At 38.7% G+C, this 18,685-nt stretch overlaps 1 protein-coding gene across 2 annotated transcripts in view; it reads right to left on the reverse strand.

Annotated features, from left to right (window-relative positions):
• Positions 1-7,664: 7,664 nt before the first annotated feature.
• The window catches only part of LOC113060631 (prospero homeobox protein 1), a 38,734-nt gene continuing 27,713 nt past the window's right edge, over positions 7,665-18,685 (reverse strand). The window contains exon 5 of one of the 2 annotated variants that reach the window (XM_026229712.1): positions 7,665-11,609. In XM_026229712.1, the coding sequence (XP_026085497.1) occupies positions 11,421-11,609 (189 nt within the window). In that variant the 3' untranslated portion in view covers positions 7,665-11,420. The remainder of the gene's footprint in view (positions 11,610-18,685) is intronic. The other variant, XM_026229713.1, reaches the window with a different exon arrangement.

Consider the following 18,685-nt stretch of genomic DNA (forward strand, 5'->3'; position numbering starts at 1 on the left):
AAATACAATTAAACAATGACAGATGGCGTGTCCATCAACTGGTACTGCCACTCTTCCATGATCAAATGGCATTTAGGAGCCAACAAAAAGGTCGAAACATAGTCGAGATTATTGCGACCTCTTTTGGCCAATTAGTCTTTCAACACCCATTAAAGTCAATCCCCCATTTCTTTTTTTTTTTTTTACCTGGAATGGTGTGTCAATGAGATGTTATGTGCTATTTTTCTACTGCAGGAAAAAAAGGTTATTTATAGCGAGGTACAGAGGAGGAGAGTTCTTGGAGGGGTGTCTATTTCATGATAAATGAAATTCCTTGGCCATGCCCGCAACAATTGGACTGAGAGAGCCAGGCAGCTTAAAGATTAGAGTTTGCAGGCTGCAGCTGTCCAGCTTGTCATCCCTTGTCTTATGGCACCTCAGCCTTCACACATTTATCCCACAAACAAAGGTTACAAAGAGCTCAGATAGTTGATGTCGGCCACCTCAAAGACCTTTTGTCAAGTGTGGTGACATGTGAGCTGGAAAAAGAGTTAAGTTTGTTGTTTCTTTGGCGGCTACTTTCTATTACACAATGTCAAGCGGCGATACCATTAAACTGGAAAAATAATGAAGCTGGGAAACTATATTTCAGATGTGAGAGCGGTGCTTTATTCAATGTTGGGGGTCCTTTAAGGGATAGTTCAACCAAAAATGAAAATACTGTCATCATTTACTGTTCTTCCAAACCTGAATGAATGACTGACTCCCTCTTGCATTGAACATGAAAGGTCAATATTTGAAGGATATTTTGGTCACTTCTTTCTTGTCTGATGAAAATGAATGAGGACTGGGGTTGGCTACTTTCAAAATGATGTAGATGTTGTGATTTGGTTTGTATTTTGTATTTGTAATCAGTGGGGCGGGGGCCAAGAGCCGTGAAAGTGGAGTGAATGATCATGAGCGACACCTGCACCACTCACCGGTCTCGAGTCACACAGAGGAGCTCCAGAAGGATAAAAAGAAAAATGACAACAGTGAAGAAAGAGAGAGGACCAGGTCTGGACTATTTATGTTGATGTTTTATTATTTGTATGCGGCAGTCGTCTGTGAGGGGCTGCCGCTTTTCTTTTGTGTTTGATTATTTGATCATTAAAGTTTTATGTTTAAATATTCACCAGTTCACGTCTCCTTTTTCCACCGAACTTTGTTACAGTACTGAATTTTGGTTTGTTCTTCACATTCTGTGGGCAATTTTCTTTCATTTTAAGCTTGAGAGCCCAAGTCCTCATTTACTTTCATCACATAGAAAACAATGGGTCAGATTATTATTATTATTATGTATTTTTTAACAACATGAGGGGGAGTAGATGATGAGAGAATTTTAATCTTTGTGTGAACTATCCCTTTAAGACTTTACTTGTCTGGCCTTCTTGATAAACAGGTTCAGAACCGTATACAGAGGGTTGTAGGTCACAGCATCATCATCAAAGACATGAGACCATGTTACGTCCAGCTCTCTTCTGTTTGGTCACCCTGTCCTGCTTACATTAGAATATAATCATACCCAGAAATAGTTCCTGGAAGAAAACAGGTTTGCAATAATCCCTCCTCTGTAAGGTAAGTAATAACCTGCAAGGTTAAAAAGATATTAATCTTTTTAGCCTACTCGTAAGAAGATTTCAAATAGATTTGATTGTGGCATTTCGAATGCAGAAGGAGATTGGCAAAGTCAGAGGCATTGGTTCATAGATAATCTCTAGACATCTCAGCATAGTCTGTATCCCACAAACTACACCGTTTCATAATAAACTGAGTTTTGTCTGCATAGACATCTTTAAGTTTAAATGAATTAGCCTTGGTTTCCGGAGGGAAAGCAAACATAATAGATTTTCTACACAACAACCTTGTCGGAATTGATATTGAATATCCAGTTACACTCCAAGTAGATTTAATCTGACTATCGTGGACCCTAATGAAATTTCCCCACATTAATACTTTATGATCATTTAATCTTCAGTAGGTAAATACCCAAATGTTGTAGAATTATTGGGCTTGACTGGAGTATGAATGTGTGTTACAATATTATAACCCCTCTGGGCTTCCCACACTTTTCAATGGTAATATCACAATATGGTAGTCTTCACAAAATATTATTAGGGGAACTAATCACACTACGTTTGCTACATGAAACATCACCCACTAGAGCTATCTGGTAATACTTCACATCACAGAAAAAGGGCTCCAGAGAGCAAATGAAATTGTTCCAAAAAATTCTAATTTGGGACAATAATTTAAAGGCAGACTTTGCAGAAGACTCTGTGTCTCAATGTTTCATCAGATATAATGTTGTTAAGGTGGGGTCATAATAGTGAAATATTAATGAAATTTAACCAGCAAAAAGCTAAATTATCCATTGTCAATTATGTAGTGAGGCACAAAAACAATGCTCAAACAAGAGTCACTTCCAATCCAACAAGCATTCTGTTCATTTTTTTGTGTGTGTGTGTGGAGCCCAGAATTATTATTATTATTATTATTTTCTAACCTCTATTTTGTTGCAATGATGAGAAATATGTGGTAAGGTAGCACTGCCCGCTGTATGTTTCAACCTGTGTTTGTCTAACATGTGTGTTGTATAAATATCAACCATATCAATGCATCACTCATGAGAAGCTCAGATTAAGGGCCTGTAACCCAAGTGTTAAAAGTATACCATGGAGTGTTTTAGGAATGAGAGGCCTGCTCTGTCAAGAGGATATATCCTTCTAAGGCATGCCTTGCCTTGACACGAGTAGGGCAAGGTTATTCCTCAGGAGGACAAGAACTAACTTGTAAAAGTTGAAAATAAAACACACTTCTTAGGCACATTGCAAGCATGCCATTCCTCATCTTGTGTCTTTCTTATCCATTGTCTGAGAAAATGCCTGGCATTTGTCAGACTCTGGTCCGTGTTTTGTGTGTGTTTCCTCATCATGTGCCTGCCTGTGTTTCCTTATTTGGACATGTTCCTTTTCTCGTTTAGTTTGATTATGATTCCTGTCACCTGTGTTTATTAATTATCCATTGTATATAAGTCTGTGCTTATATACAACGCTTATTATACCTGTCAGGTCTGCTTGTTATGTGGGTGTGCTTTCTATTGTCTCCAGTGTTGATGTATCCTGTGTCGCATGGGTTAAAGGCTGTTTGTGTACTTCTTGTCTCCTCGCTCCTTGTGCGAGATGAAGGATCTTGAAGTACTTCACAGTTGTCCCTCAAAAGTTTTTGACGAGTTTAGGTTTTGTGTAAATAAAATGCCACATCAGAGCTGTTTTGCCATTGTAATGTTATCAAGCAACAAGAAATGTGCAATATATCATTAAATTGATTATCAGCTGATATTAGGTGAATATTAGATTTAATTGTACATGCTCATCTTGATTGCTAAATGAAGTTCATATTCAAAAACACTAATATTTTAACTGTTAAATGTAATCCTTAGAAAATACTGCAAATGACATTGTTGTGATGTCTTAATTTACTTGTAGCATTTAAAATGGATGGCTGTAGTTTTTATTTTTTTAACTAGTGTAGACTAAGTAGGATCAATAATATTAGCCATAACATGAAAAAAAAAATTATCTGACTTATTGTCTGACTTGTAACCCGAAGGTTGTGGGTACGAGTCTCAGGTCTGGCAGGAAATATCTGTGGGGAGAGTGGATAACCAGTACTCTCTTCAACCCTCAATACCATGACAGAGATGAGACCCTTGAGCAAAATATCGAACCCCCAACCGGCACTACAGCAATACAGCTGCACACTGCTCCGGGTGTGTGTGCGCGTGTGTGTGTGTGTGTGTGTGTGTGTGTGTGTTTGTGTTCACTTGGATTAATTTTATTTTCTTTAAGTTAAAACAGGCTTCTGTATTTAAGAAGCTTCCTATGTTTATGTTTTGCCTTTGAGCAAGCCAATTCCTCTGTGTAGAGAACTTCAGCTTAACATCTGAACAAAATTTGACTTTTAAAACCAATGTAGATTTAATTGATATCGAAGCACACCACACAAAATAAAGCTAGTTTGTCCAGAAGTCTTCAGATCAGAAGGTCTTTGCTCAAATACACAACACAGACAAGCAGCCATGGCAGACTCATGCACATCATACATATCAAGAAAAGAGAGCCATCCGTAGAGAATATCACTGAGGCACATCATCAGATATGAGATGGGCTTTACATAGGAAAGCTCTGGAAATGCTAATGGAGGAGGACTTGGAAGTGAAACAGAAGCCAGTTGAAAGTGAAATGCTTGTGGCTATTCTGCCTCTCTGATTTAAAAGGTCCAGATTTGAGTTGGCATACTGAAAATGCTCACAGACTTGAAAGGTCCTGTTGACTTTTTAATGATCTTATGTTGCTCTTAATTAATGACGGGATTGTGGTCTGTCCTCCCCCAACATTGGACTCTATCAGCACAGAACACAGTAATGAATCTGCCACCAGGTGTCACTAAGTCATCTGAAACTTTAGCCTTTTCTAAAAGGGACTGAGGGAGAAAAAGTTTTTTTTTTTTTTCTGCTTTGTGTAATTAAGTAGCATTAAATGTTACAAAACAAAGATATGAATGAGAGTCTGTTATATGGCAATTTTTTTCTGCATCTATTCATTTATTCAACAATACATAAAATGGCTCGAGTACACCTCTTTCATGCTGATGAGCATGTTTTTAATTTCCGAATTAAAAGTAATATATGTGTGTGTATTTAGGTTCTCATCCTTTTTGCCCCCAAGGGGCCTTGGCCCACGAGGAAATATTCATGGCCCTCCACACAAGACTTTATGACCTCAGAAAAGCATAAAAGTGATTCAAAACAGATTTTGCCATTGTAGTAAAGTACGATACATAGCAAACATACGACAGTGGAGTAACATATCTAAAATCTAAATCTAAATCATTTGACAAAGGTGCTGTGTAGCACCTTTAAGGATACTGTAGGTGGTTTCCCTATGATTATGAGCCAATGAACAACTTTTAGTGCTATTTAGCACCATTTTGAGTGTAGTTTAAGTTATAAAATGTCATTTTTTGAAAATAATGATTATGTGTACGCTGACTTGTGGTAAAGGTGTAAGGAAAATACAAAAGTACTTTTCCCTTGATGGTTATACCACATAACATTTTTATAAAGTCATTACAAAAAAAAAAATGACTCAAATTGTATCTTGGTACTCTTGATGGTATCAAACCAACATGAATACAAAAATAATATGCTGAAGAACTAGTTTTTCCTTATTTGTCATTGACCCATTATGTCATTTTGTTTCAAATAATCTCATTTATATTCTTCTTTATGAAATTTCAACACAACTGTATAGAGAGACTGCACAAGCTCAAGCAAATATGAGACAAAGCAACTAGAAAACAATGGCCTAACATCTACTTTTAGCATTAGCGAAGATACCATCATGTTTTCTGGAACCCTCACCGGTAACATCTGCCGGCGAATGGGTTCGAAGTTGTAGAAGAGACTCGGCAGATTCCTCGGCATGTGCGAGGTGACAGACCAATCTGTCCTCGGAGGGACCTTTCACTTACCCATTTACCCAGAACACACTTCTGCTCCACTCTCCTGATTCTCCCCTTGGTTGCCATTCGGCCTTCAGTGTAATTTCCAGTAATAGGGCTTCAAGCGTGATCAACTCCAAACCTCCTCATCGGAGGGGCAAATGGACAAAACTTGTTTTGGCAAAAGGTGTTCATTCTCTCATCGGGGCACATTTTGCCTTGTTTTCCCTCCCTCCGTCTCCCTCCTTTTCCTCCGTGACCCAGTGTGCGGTGGTGCTCTGCACTTGGCTGCTAGTGGCAGGCCAGTTGGTACAGTACTTGAGCAAGGCAGTATCATCCCACCAGCAGCCCTCCTAACAGCCCCCCAGCTGGGAGAGAGCAGAGCCCTCATAAAAGTAGCAGAAAGATGTATTAAAGGTAGTAAATATACACATCCAGCTCAGTGAGCTGTGAAAGTTGTGAATTGGGTTTTAAAGCTTTGTTAAGACCAGAAAGCACAGATGTTAAAAACAGGTTCAGATGTAGCGACAGATGGTATTTGATTATGAAGCAGACTGTTCATGTAATGCAAGGATGCTGCTTCTGCCCAACTGCATGGAGCCTGTCGGCTCAGAGCTGAGGCGGGAAGCCCCAGAGGTTCGCAAAAAGAATGAAAAGAACCCAGAAGAAAAGAGCCTTGTGCTTTTCAGCGTGTTTTTCCATGTCGTTTGGATTCAGCCATGAGTTCTGAATCCAAACCGATGCAGCTGCATCTGAAGTTGCATGCAATGCCAGAATGAATGATGAGGATATTGTCTTCTTAATAAAGGGAAGGTCACACACGCCTATTAGTTCTAGTTCTACATAATCAAAACAAAATGCCCTGATCTGACAGAGGTCAGCCGGTGCGCCACTTACATGAGCTTTAGGATGTCTGAATAAAAAAAAAAAAAACTTTCAAATTTCCAATTTGTGAAAAGGTTTTTCAAAATCTCCCATGCTTACAACATTGCTACTAAAGCGATCAAAATTCGTTGTACCTCACGGACAGGCCTGTGAGAAAAATCCTTTATCCCACCTCTGCTTTAATAACAACCAATTAATAACAGTGATCTTTCCTTTCTCTTTTCTGAGAGAGCATCACGGTAGCGACATTATTCTCGTGTTATCTCTTTAGGGAGGTGGAGAGAAGAGGGGATGGTGGTAAAATTCTCAACAATGAATGGGCCAACACAAACACAGCTGTTTTATTGTTGTGCTGTTAAGATGTGCTTTTCAAAGGCGCAATGATGAAATCAAACAGAAGTGGAGCGCTGAGCGGCTCTGCTCGTCATTATGGCACGGAGGGTGGCGGTGGGGGGAGTCTGACCCCACCTCCTGTTCAGTGGAGCCGCTGGAGCGGTCCGGGCCTGCTAAAGTGGCTCTTTGTATCAGACTATAAATTACAGCAGCGTCCGCCCCGCTTCCCTCCACACGGCCGCATGAGCCACAATAGTGCGAGCGCTGCTCTTTTCTCCCCACGCACACCTTTTTACGCCCTCTTTCTTTGCAATTAAGATCTAATGTTGATGTGCGTATTTGAAGCACTTTATTTATTTTTATCTCCATTTCAGATAATATTAATCTGGATAAGTGTCTATCTATCTATCTATCTATCTATCTATCTATCTATCTATCTATCTATCTATCTATCTATCTATCTATCTATCTATCTATCTATCTATCTATCTATCTATCTATCTATCTATCTATCTATCTATCATCTGATGTTGCAATGGAAAAAAATTAAATTTAATATAACATAACACAGAAAAGGTTGTTAACACTCATACTGTTAATGTATTGTGGCTGTACTTTTGAAACTGTACTATTGTATTGCACAATTTTTATGTTATTCACTTCCATTGTAACCCAGATTTTCCTTTTATTATTTAAAAAAATTATTCTGGTATTCAACAACATTTTTTTCAAATTAACGTATCTTGGGCTTTATATCCAAAGCCCATAAAGCCCAAAACAGAGCTATATAAAGGCATGTGAAAATATCTCCACATTTACATCCTGTCCGTTCTTCTGGCATCACAGGAAACACCAAATCTCCTTGGTTTTCAATAATTAACATGCTGATCTAAATGATGACAAATGGCAAAAGGAAACACCTGATCTAGGACTTAGTTTTTATTTTGCACAAGCTTGCATATATACTGCACATACATTCAGTTCCGAGGAGATGGAAGGCACACGAGGCACTTTGACTACTGTATTGTGTAGGTGGTAAAAGCAAAGGTAAAAGCCAGATTAAGTGATTAGAAATAAAACTTCAAAAAACAAAATTTTTCACCTTCCAAACAAGATAGAAGAAAAGTTTTGTTGTTTTTTTCCTTTTCTTTTCTTCCTTTAGTTTTTTTATTTTATTTTCAAGCCTATCCTATGACTACAGTGTCTGAAATTACACTGGCTACCCGGACATAAGTGTCTCTTTATGTCTCTACAGAGTTAAGGAGCTTAGGAGGGCATTCATATGGTCTCTGTCTACCAAATAATATTACAATACATCCCCAGAAATACCAAATTTTTTTATACCATCACCAAATAAATTATGATAAATTAAACCAATAAATTATGAATCTTATGCATGACAAACTGACAACAAAATCCACAATGCTGTCCCATTAGCAATGTGTGAGTATCCTTCAAATGTATTAAAGGAAATTGTAACAGTTTCAGCTGGAATTAGCATACTAGAATCAAAGAATTCTTTCATAAAGAAAAAAAAAAAACATAACAATGCTATTTACATCATATTGCTAAATCATAGAAAGGCAGTGTTTCCTCATTTTCGGTTTGTATTTACATACACGTTGAAGCCAGTGAAATCATGATTAAAACCCTTCAGGGAGCACACACCTCATAAATACAGCATCAGATCTACAAAGAGTCAAGAGTCTTGTACAACACATTGCATTCAGTACAAATAATTGTTCCCCTTCCAAGAAATATAGTCATATACAAAGTTTCTTTCTTCCTTTTCTCTTTGTAACATCTTTCTTTGTAGTAAAAAACAGTCCCAAACTGAGTTTGGCAATTGATTTGTACAGATAACTACATGAGTTATTTTTCCCCCATTGCATGAAAACAAATAAAAAATTATTATGTCAAATATAAATGCACAGTAGTGTATCACAAGTGAGATGAAAGTGCACATCATCCAAACTTTGAATCAAGGTTATTCAGAGTTTTTTTTGTTTTGTGTTGTTTTTCTATAGAGTGTCCCTAATGGAGTGTGAAATATACACGGCTGCATTTAGGATTTTCACAAAGCAACAAATGACCCTGTGTGACCACGCAAACAGATCCATCTCATTTCAATACCAAATTAATGCAGACCAATTGAGAACACCTGAAGAGGTGGTGAGATGAAGGGGAGAAAACAGTCAACTGAGAGCCACTCGAAACAATTAAAAACATCATAACATTTCTAGAAGTACTATAGCAAGAAAAAAGAAATTGCGATGTTGAACATAACCTCCTTCTGGTTTGTCTTAAAGATAAAGTGATAAATACAAATAAAAGTTCAAAAAGAGACAATAAACTAAAACTAATGCACTAACATGCGTGTATATCACACACTCCCTGCAGACAGACACACACAAAGGTAAGTGCAAACACACACGCACACACACACACACACACACACACACACACACACACACACACACACACACACACACACACACACACACACACTTATGCACATGTATTGCCTTCCTCTGTGCTACGTTAAATGGTTTAAAGTACATCAGATTCATGTGGAACTAAGCGTCATACTTGTTCTTCAAATATGTGGTAAAAATGAGTTTTTTAATTTAAAATAATTTGCTGGTGTAATTAATATTAGGCACAGGCAATGATCAGATTTATTAAGTGTGTAAAATACACAATGCCTGTTTAGATTAATTTGTAGAGACAAAACCTTCACTTTTAGTTGCAAAACATCACCTTTAAATACATTAATATCGATAACAGAGTTTCTGAGAATTTGAAAGAATCTTTATTTATCACAATGCATGTAAAGGAGAACGCATGTCAGCACAGCCTTGCAGGAGACCTGAGAATAGAACAGGGCCAAACATCTCCTTTTTTAACTCCTATCTTTGTTTTGGGTTTGTTTTTCTTGTTCTCACTCTCTTTACAATGCAGAGTGAATAGCTTGGTGTTTTGTGTGTTGTCCGGGGGCTGTGGATGATGCCAGCCCTGGCGACAGAATGACAGCACCTCATGCTCTTTTGTGCCCATTAATCTAGAAGTCAGCAGGTTTTTTAAGGCATTGTGCTGACAATAATTGCCGGCCTGCGTTTCAATTCATCAGCTGGATTTGCCCAATGCAAACGGCACAGGCTTCCAGAGCAGATCACATGTCCAGCCCTTGCCCTCTATTGCAGACTCTTATTTATGAACTAGGAAGCGATGCACAAAGAGTCTAAAAGGCCCTCTTTTCTTCTGTGGACACTGTTTTGATAAGAAACTGTGCTTTTTCCTCTCTCTATAGGGTAGGCTAGTCATTGTAATTGGTTACATTTGTGTGGATCTCTTAGTAGGCTTAGCTTCAAAAATTCAATCAAAAAACTTCATATGATTCATAAAAATGTACGACTGAACTGAATATCTCGCTAACATGAAGTTTCACTACTGATGAATGGTACACTGCCATAGCATAATCAGATGATTGTGAATATTAAGCAAATCTGTACATTTCTAACAAATGTACAAACTATGTACAATCCTGTACGCAGAAAGTAGAAAGAAGAAGAAGAGAAAAGTTTTTCTTTTGCTAACGTTAAACTAATTATTGTGAGCCAAAATCTCTACTGTGTAAACCAAACTGGAGAATCTACCAAATTTACTGTCCAATTATAGAGGTGTTCCCAACTAGCAGGTGGAGAAAATCAACAACAACTACAATTCTCTTGTCTTGACAGTGTGCGTTTTTGTGAATTAGCATGTATGGACGAGAGCGGTGTGTGTGTTTATGTGAGCAGTTGTGACAGTGTGCTTTTTATGAGCAAGAATGGTTTCTCAGTGGGAAGGCATCCATTTTTTTGTGCCGAACTGGCTTGCCCCAGTATGAAATGGCCATGTTGCTTAGTTACAGGAGAGGCTGCTCCGTGAAAAAAAAAAAAAAAAACTATGAGTAGGCCTCCCTCCCTAGAGCCAGTGCTATCACTGTGGACACAAAACACAAGAACATTGGACCCTAGCCAACACAGAAGAATGGCTAAACCAAAAAAAAAAACTGTTAATGCTGTTTCTTTCAAGAATAACATCAAATATATATGTATATATAGATATATGAATTTCCAACATAGAAAATGTATACCCCTCTTTATTTGTATTATTTGTTTCCAAAGAATAATTTATTTTCTGTAGCATTGCCATGAGAAACAAATATATCACATGTCAATTTTTTGTCTTTCTTTTCCTTCCTTCCTTTTTTTTGCAGCAAGCATTAATAACATTAATGGTAATAATTATATTAATTATAAATAATAATTACATCTATACAAGCTACAAATCCAAATCTTATTCAGCAATAGTAAAACCATCACACATTGCAAACATCCGGGGATAAAACAAAGCCCTCAACAAAAATGACCAATAAAAGAGAGAAAATAAGGGAGTCAGTTCCATTTGTTAACCATTGTGTGGTCAACATAGTAATGCCCATTTTAAAGGCAAGGAAAAAGGGGGTAAGGATTGAACACAGTCAAAAACAATCAAGAATTTGATAGACTTTCCCCCAAAAAAATTAACAGCCAAGTCAATTTAAAGTAGCTGGGACTTAAAAACAGGAATGCTACTTCTTACTTCGTAAAGATTCAGGAAAAGATGGGATGATACTTGGTACGCAATTAAAATCACTACTCATGCAGAAGCTCCTGCAGACAATTGGGAGATTTAAAAATCTCTGGGACCTCACTGTCCAGCTTGCAGATGACCTTGTATATGGCCTTCTTCCAGGAAGGATCAACATCTTTGCCTGCCACAATGGCATTGAAAAACTCCCGTAATGTGATCTGTGCCACTTCCAGGAATCGCTCCGGAACCTGCTGATACACAAGGAGACAATGGCATTAATAAACATATTAGGTTTCAATCCCAAGTCTCTAGTTAAGAAAAGAAAAGAAAAAGAAAAAAGAGATAAGTAAAAAGGAGCAAGAAAAGAAAATTCTGCACTGAGACGCAAGCAGGACCCTTCAAGAGCCGAATGACCCTTCTGGCAGAAACTGAGAAGAGAAGTGTTGGGTTTCCAAGTCTGAGAGGACGTAGAGAATGGCCCCAAACATCGTCACAACACTAATTCCTCTTTGTTTCAGTTGCTGAAACACATTCTGGTGGAGCTGATTCAAATACCTTTGTGTTTAGCCTGTTTGTTTAGCATTGGGGGACGTGAAAGTACTTCATCACATCTGAAAGGTTACAGTGAAAAAAGCAACAAGTATTTTTTTTTTTTTATCTAAACAGGTCAAAGTATCGCATAACAACACCTTACAGTCAATGTTTTGAATGTAGCAGAATTAGTGAGGTTGTAACCAAGAGGAACTCATTGGGTTAAACATTACCTGAGCTGTTCCTCTTTTAGAGTCTACTTCCTAGAGGGAGCGAAACATAATTTGTTGACTTCCCTTTATTTGACACAAGATTGTTAGCAATGTCTCATAAAATATCTTTTTGTCTCAATATGCTTCCACTTCTAGAAGGGGAAGGAGAAGATTCTGCCACTGACAGCGGCCCATAAAATACTAAATTCTGCTTTGCTTCTTATCAAGTTCGAGTGAAACTAGATTCTGTAATGAACATGTAAATTATTGCTTGGGCATCAGGTTTCGAGCCAAAATTGTAGTTTCTATCGTAGGTGGAGGAATTCAAGGAAAGTTATAAGTGAACTTGGTGCTCTTAGACAAGGTCTGGACCTCTAACTGCAGTGTTTTCCCAAGCAAAGCAATCAGGTACTACATTACTACTACAGGAGTACTACAGGAGTTTATTCTCTACAACCAGAATGCATCCGCTCTGGCGTGAGGTTTTTGTTCCTGAGAAAGGGCCAAGACCGGGGGCGTACTGTAGACTGGCCCTGTGATCTCTTTAGCACCAGTGACAGTCCCTCTCCACTAACACTATAGAGATGATTAGCCAGGCAAATAACTAAGTCACCTCCCCTACAGCTAGACAAGACACTTCCCAGACATGGTGCTTACTGCCACACGCACTCACAAACACCCACTCGCTCGAACACAGATGGGGAAGCAGGCGCAGGCACAAAGAAACAGACACAAAGGTTGCATATGAGGACATAAAACATAGTGCTGTCATATTAAAAGTGTTACTACAGGCCATAGAGAAAGCACTAGCATTTGAGGGATACAGTAGGAATGCTTAAATTGGTAAAACATTTGGACATTTATCCACCATCATGTTGTTCCAAACCTGTACGACTTGTTTATTTTTTTCTCCATAGCACTGTTGGGTTAGATTATGTTTTGAATAACGCATTCTCATCCCAAGGCATCATATACTGACACTTTTGACATTTCCTCAACATCCTACGCACATGGCACCTTATAGCGTCAATATTAAACGCAGAATATGGGTTAGGTTTAGTGTTAGGGTTAGGGTTAGGGTTAGGCCGCTAGGGGCGTTCTGGCCCATATTGATCTGCGTCTAATATTGACGGAGGGTGCCATGTGGGTAGGATGTTGACGAAATGTCAAAAGTGTCAGTATATGACGCCTTGGGATGAGAATGGCCTGGTTTTGAAGCATTGTAGCTTGTTTAACCTGGTCCTTAGTTGGTCATGAGTTGGTTTAAGCTGGTCCTGAGCAGCAGCTAGTAAACCAGCTCAAACCAGCCACCATGCTTCATAGCATATGCTGTTTTTTATCAACAGGGAAAATAAAAGTCAGTGTGATCCAGTGGTGTTTTGGACCCCATTGGATTTCATTGTATGGACAAAAACAGTTAAACATTCTTAAAAATATCTTCTTTTGCAGTTTTTCCTCCAACCACCCCAAATCAATGCACTCGCAACAAAGCTCATGACACCATCTAATATTCATCCTCAACTGCAAGGTTAAAGTTGCAGTCCAATGTTTGGTTTTATCAATGCAGCCCTTCCCCATGGATCGGGATCAGCGCTTAGTTTGGCATCAGTACTATCAATCAGACTCTGACTGCTCCTCAAAGGCCCTGCCAGGTGAGCAGTTGTCCGGATAAAGAATCTCATCCATGCGACCCACGCCATCCCCAGCTCCCTTTTTTCCATTAAGTGTGTTAAATATACTGTCATCAAAGGCATACCCTTGTCTGAAAGGCCTTGACCGGTGTGGAAGATGTTTCACTCTGCCGCCACAATCATAAGTGCTTGACTTTTGGTTGTGATGCAGTATTAAATTATAGCATGGCTATAAATAATGGACTTACAATGGCAGTTAAATTAGATGGTATGATTCACCAGAGTGTGTTGTTGTTGTTGATAGTGTTGTTTATATGCTGTAACGTGCCCCCAGCCTACCTCCCTTTTATGATGTGTTCCGGTGTTAGGGAGTAAATAGCTAAAAGTATCGGTGTTGCTAACTGAATTGTGTAACATAATATCATAGCTTTTCCAGTGTTTTCAACAAGTAGCCCTCTCTCGAATAGCATTGGGATGTCTGATTCATTTTAGTGAGTTGGTTCAGTTGGATGATTCACTTTAATGAACCCATTAAAATTATTAATTACTTCATTTCATTTGTCACTCAGTTTTCTTCATGGAACTATTTTTCTCAAATAGCTATGGGTAGTCTGGCTCATTTTTAGTGAATTTATTCATTCTGACAAACCATTTAAATTACCTGGTTAAAATTATGAATTCATCCATCTGAATTACTACTCAATTTTGTTCTTGGAATTGTCTCTTTCAAATAGCACTATGATGGTTCATTTAGATGATTCATTTTTAATGGATTAATTTATGATTCAGTTAAGATACGTTAGGGTGCTGTTTAGTTTTATCAGTTTAGTATAAATTTATGTGTATTGAAGTTTGATTGTTTTCAATAATAATTCATATTTTATTATATATAATCAATAAATTACATTATTTAGATATTTCAGCCTCTTATATAGCTTTAATGTAGCTACTTTTCCACCTATAGTGTAACATATGATGTTTTCTTACAGCAGCTTGACTGTAGTTAAACTGTTTTAAATGACAAGAATCATACAGCAGTTTCAAAGTATCTCTTCAACACTGCTGTGCCTGAACTCTGTCTGTCTCAAAAGGGTGACATTTTTGTACAGTGCTGTACAGTAATTTCTCCCCTCCTCCACTCCTTCTCCTGGGGCAAGATCATAGGAAGGGAGGGGGAGAGAAGAGGAGAGGGGATAAAAAAAAGAAAAGAAATCCTGCCCAAGTGCTTTTGGCCAGAGCTCTGTCTCCTTCTACTTCTCCCTCCCCGAGGGGCACAGCCTTCAGGGGTCATTTGTTTGATTATGCTGACTGTCCCCAGCCTCGGCAGTACACAATAAAGGCCTGACATAGCAGCCTGCTTGCCTTCTGTGTCCTGCAGATACTCATCACGAGTGTCAGGACATACCAAGGTTAGTGGTCACTGGGACGGCGCTCATAGGCGAAGGGCTTGCCAAACGCACTTGGCTGATGAATGAATGTCACATGGAATGGAGGGGGTGAGAAAGCAAAAGAGAAGAGAGGTGGGGTGGGGGGATGGATTACAAAGGTTATAGATATCCAACCTCCCAACACCCCAACTCACAACATACCCTCTCCCCTATTTTTTTTCATGCTTTTATAATTCTTCCACCCCCTCAGACAATGGCCAGCAGCTTTCTGGAAAAAAACATCAGAATAATTTCACACAGAAAGAAAGAAAAAAGTGATAAAGGTGCCTTTCTCAAATTTGTGTGGTCTCAGAGGGGAGTCCGTCTCTTTTGGATGCTACAATAGTACCTTAAAGGCAAGTCAGGCTGCTTGGCGGCCATCTTGGTAATGCCTTCGGCTAGCTATGTGGCTGAATTTGTTTGAATGACTGTGTTTCAATAAAAATAATAATAAAAAAAGCATAAATCATAAAAAAAAAAAACTACACATTATTTGATGTTCATGCAAATCCTCCTGTACAAAAAGAATTACCTAAAAATAATGCAGCATGATGGAATTGATTTTCAAGAAACAAACTTGAGTTTTCAACAAGTTGTGGTGTAGCTTGACACAATGCACTTTATGTCTATCTTGAATCATTTTAGAGATTTGGTTCAATATCATTTCTCAGTTTTATGAAGCTACTTTTTTGATTTTTTGATTCAATGAGCATGCAAGTCCTGAACTTGATTGGCTCTTTTATGAAGCAGGTGTGCACATCTGTTTAGTGCTAATGTGAAGTTTTTATAGCTAATAGATTTGTATTTATCCAATGTGTGAGAGAGATATGTTCACATCAAATCTGATTACTTTGCGTAGCCGTAGCCACTGATGCTAATGTGGGGTAAAGCCCAGGAGTGCTGCATTGCTAAGAATATTCCTGTGAGGAATTTCTCCAACTCATTTTTTTTTTTTTACCATAAAAGGGCAGTAAAATGCTGACTAGGGAAGAAGACAATGTCAAGGAGAAAAGGGTATAGGTATTTTGGATCCTCTTGACTGCTTGCCTTGGAAAGAGAGAGAGAGAGAGAGAGAGAGATAGACAGAGGAAAAGAGAGAGAGAGAGAGAGGGAGAGGGAGAGTTATTCTTGTCACAAACCCTTTTGTCTGCATCTGCTGACTGCTTGCCCATAGCCAGCAGCATGCTTTAACTGTTTTGTCACCTCCTCGCCTCACACGGATCAGCTGTTGTTCTTTTGTTACGGCTATTGTGTAGGCTAAGCCTCTAAGGCCGCTCTGCTGTGTGGTAAACACAGCTGAATCGCACGGCAGACAATTCCACATCAATATTTCATATGCCCTCTTTAGGACTCCTGATTCAGTCAAGCTGAGAGGAAAAATACGTCGGGCATGGTTAAAAATGGCCCACATAGCCCACCGAGAAAAATTAATACTAATAAAAAAAACACTATGTGTGTCTTTGGCTGCCGTGTTTGTGCACGCTGTCATGCTGCGTTTCGCTTCTTGGCTGTAGATGATGTGAAAGTGTAAAAAGCGTAAGTGATTACTCAATTACTTCCAGCAGTTCCAAGTTCCGATTTAAGTTTTAATAGGTCATATTAATATACAGTACAACAACATTAAGAGTTAAAGAAATATTCTGGGTTCAGTGTTCAGCTCAGTTGACAGCGTTTGTGGCTGTCACAGTGGGGCACTGTGACTAGAGACTGGCACTGGACTTAGAACACAACACACTAGGCATGCATAGACTTTACATACAACAACACATATTTGTTTTGCGCAATGTAACACCAGTTAACACCAGGTATGTGTGTGTATGTAATTGATTGTGTATTGTTTAAGTGTTGATCCTGTTCTCACCATTTTTGTTTAGGTTAACACTTGGTGAGTCAATTTTTTTTTGTTAATTTGTGTATTGTTAAGAATACAAACACAACCGGTTGGCATGTTAAATGTTTATTGTTTTCAATTATCCATTTACATAAAGTAAACAGTCATACTTACGTACTGGAACATTTTCTCATAAAAAACAGAAGAAACCCAGGCACCACATTGCCACCATTTTTAAATGCCTGTTTCCCGCCAATAGAAGGCACACTTAATTGGTCTCATGCCGGAGGGGGAGATTGGTGTTTGTTTGATGCTTTGGTAAACCATAATAATGAATTTAGTTTATGTTGTTTGAAATGGTTGTATATTTCTGCATGTTTTTAGTTCTAATAGTTATGCCTTTGTTACAATTAAGTTGCTATTTAATTGTTTTGTCTTTCTTGAACTTATTGGTTACCATCAATTATTTAATGGTTTAGTCCTAGTGGGAGGGGCTTATACTTTTTAAGTGTTTCTCTCAGTCTGGTAAAGGGGGGGCTCGTAGAGTGAGTCGGGGAAAAGTTGCTTGCTTGATTTTTGGGTCAAATTATTGACATAGCCAAAAGTTTTGTTTGTACATTTAAACTTTGTACAATTTTTTTTTCTATTTTTTGTATTGTTTTTATTTTATGTTTTTCTACTTTTTGAGTTACACTGTAAATATAATTTGAATCATTTTGGAAAATCTTTGTTTTCACATTTTGGAATAAACACCAACTTTTTGTCTTCATCAGCACGTCACTTCATTTTTTCACGCCTCCATCGGCCGGTACATCCAGAGCAGGGGTGTCGCCACTGCTTGAACACCTTGTAGCAGTTGGCACACCACTGTCTCTGTTACAGTTGGTGTCAGAAGTTTTTTTTTGTACCGCTGAGGTGACCTATCAAATCGAAATTCCCTCAAGAAACCAGCCTCTTCAAATATTTCATGTGAACATGCTGAAGAAATGGCATTCGCATCGAATTCCAGGCCAGACAGAAGAGAGCAAAGACATTGCTATGCTGGTGAGAGCCATAGAGGGTGAAGAGGAAATAGAAGAACAGTATTTACCGTCCTGTCGCAGTGACAGCAAATTGAATTTACAGCACCTGACTGAAGTGCAGAGACATCAGCTATGGGAATGTATACCTGATCAGCTGTTCATGGATACGCCTGGCAGAACAGACTTGGTAAATCATTCGATCATCCTCAAGGACACTAAACCTGTCCGTCAGTCTGTGTATCGTGTGCCAGAGAAACTTCTATCTGTTATGAAAGAGGAATTACAGACCATGAAACAACTGGGAGTTATTGAACCATCGTCAAGTGAATGGAGCAGTCCTATAGTGCTGGTGCCGAAAAAAGATGGTACCTTGCGGTTTTGCTTAGACTTCAGGAAGCTGAACAGTATTAGTAAATTTGATCCTTATCCAATGCCACGGGTAGATGAGCTGGTGGAGAGGCTGGGAAGGGCGAAATACCTAAGTACGCTGGATCTCTGCAAGGGATACTGGCAGGTGCCGCTGGAACCAGCGTGTAAGGAGCTTACTGCATTCAGAACCCCCTTTGGCCACTACCAGTTCCGAGTCCTTCCTTTTGGTCTACATGGGGCCGCGGCCACATTTCAAAGGATGATGGATAAAATCCTCCATGGTACAGAGGACTATGCTGCAGCT

This window comes from Carassius auratus, chromosome 42 (genome assembly GCF_003368295.1).
Source record: "Carassius auratus strain Wakin chromosome 42, ASM336829v1, whole genome shotgun sequence".
Lineage (NCBI taxonomy): Eukaryota > Metazoa > Chordata > Actinopteri > Cypriniformes > Cyprinidae > Carassius > Carassius auratus.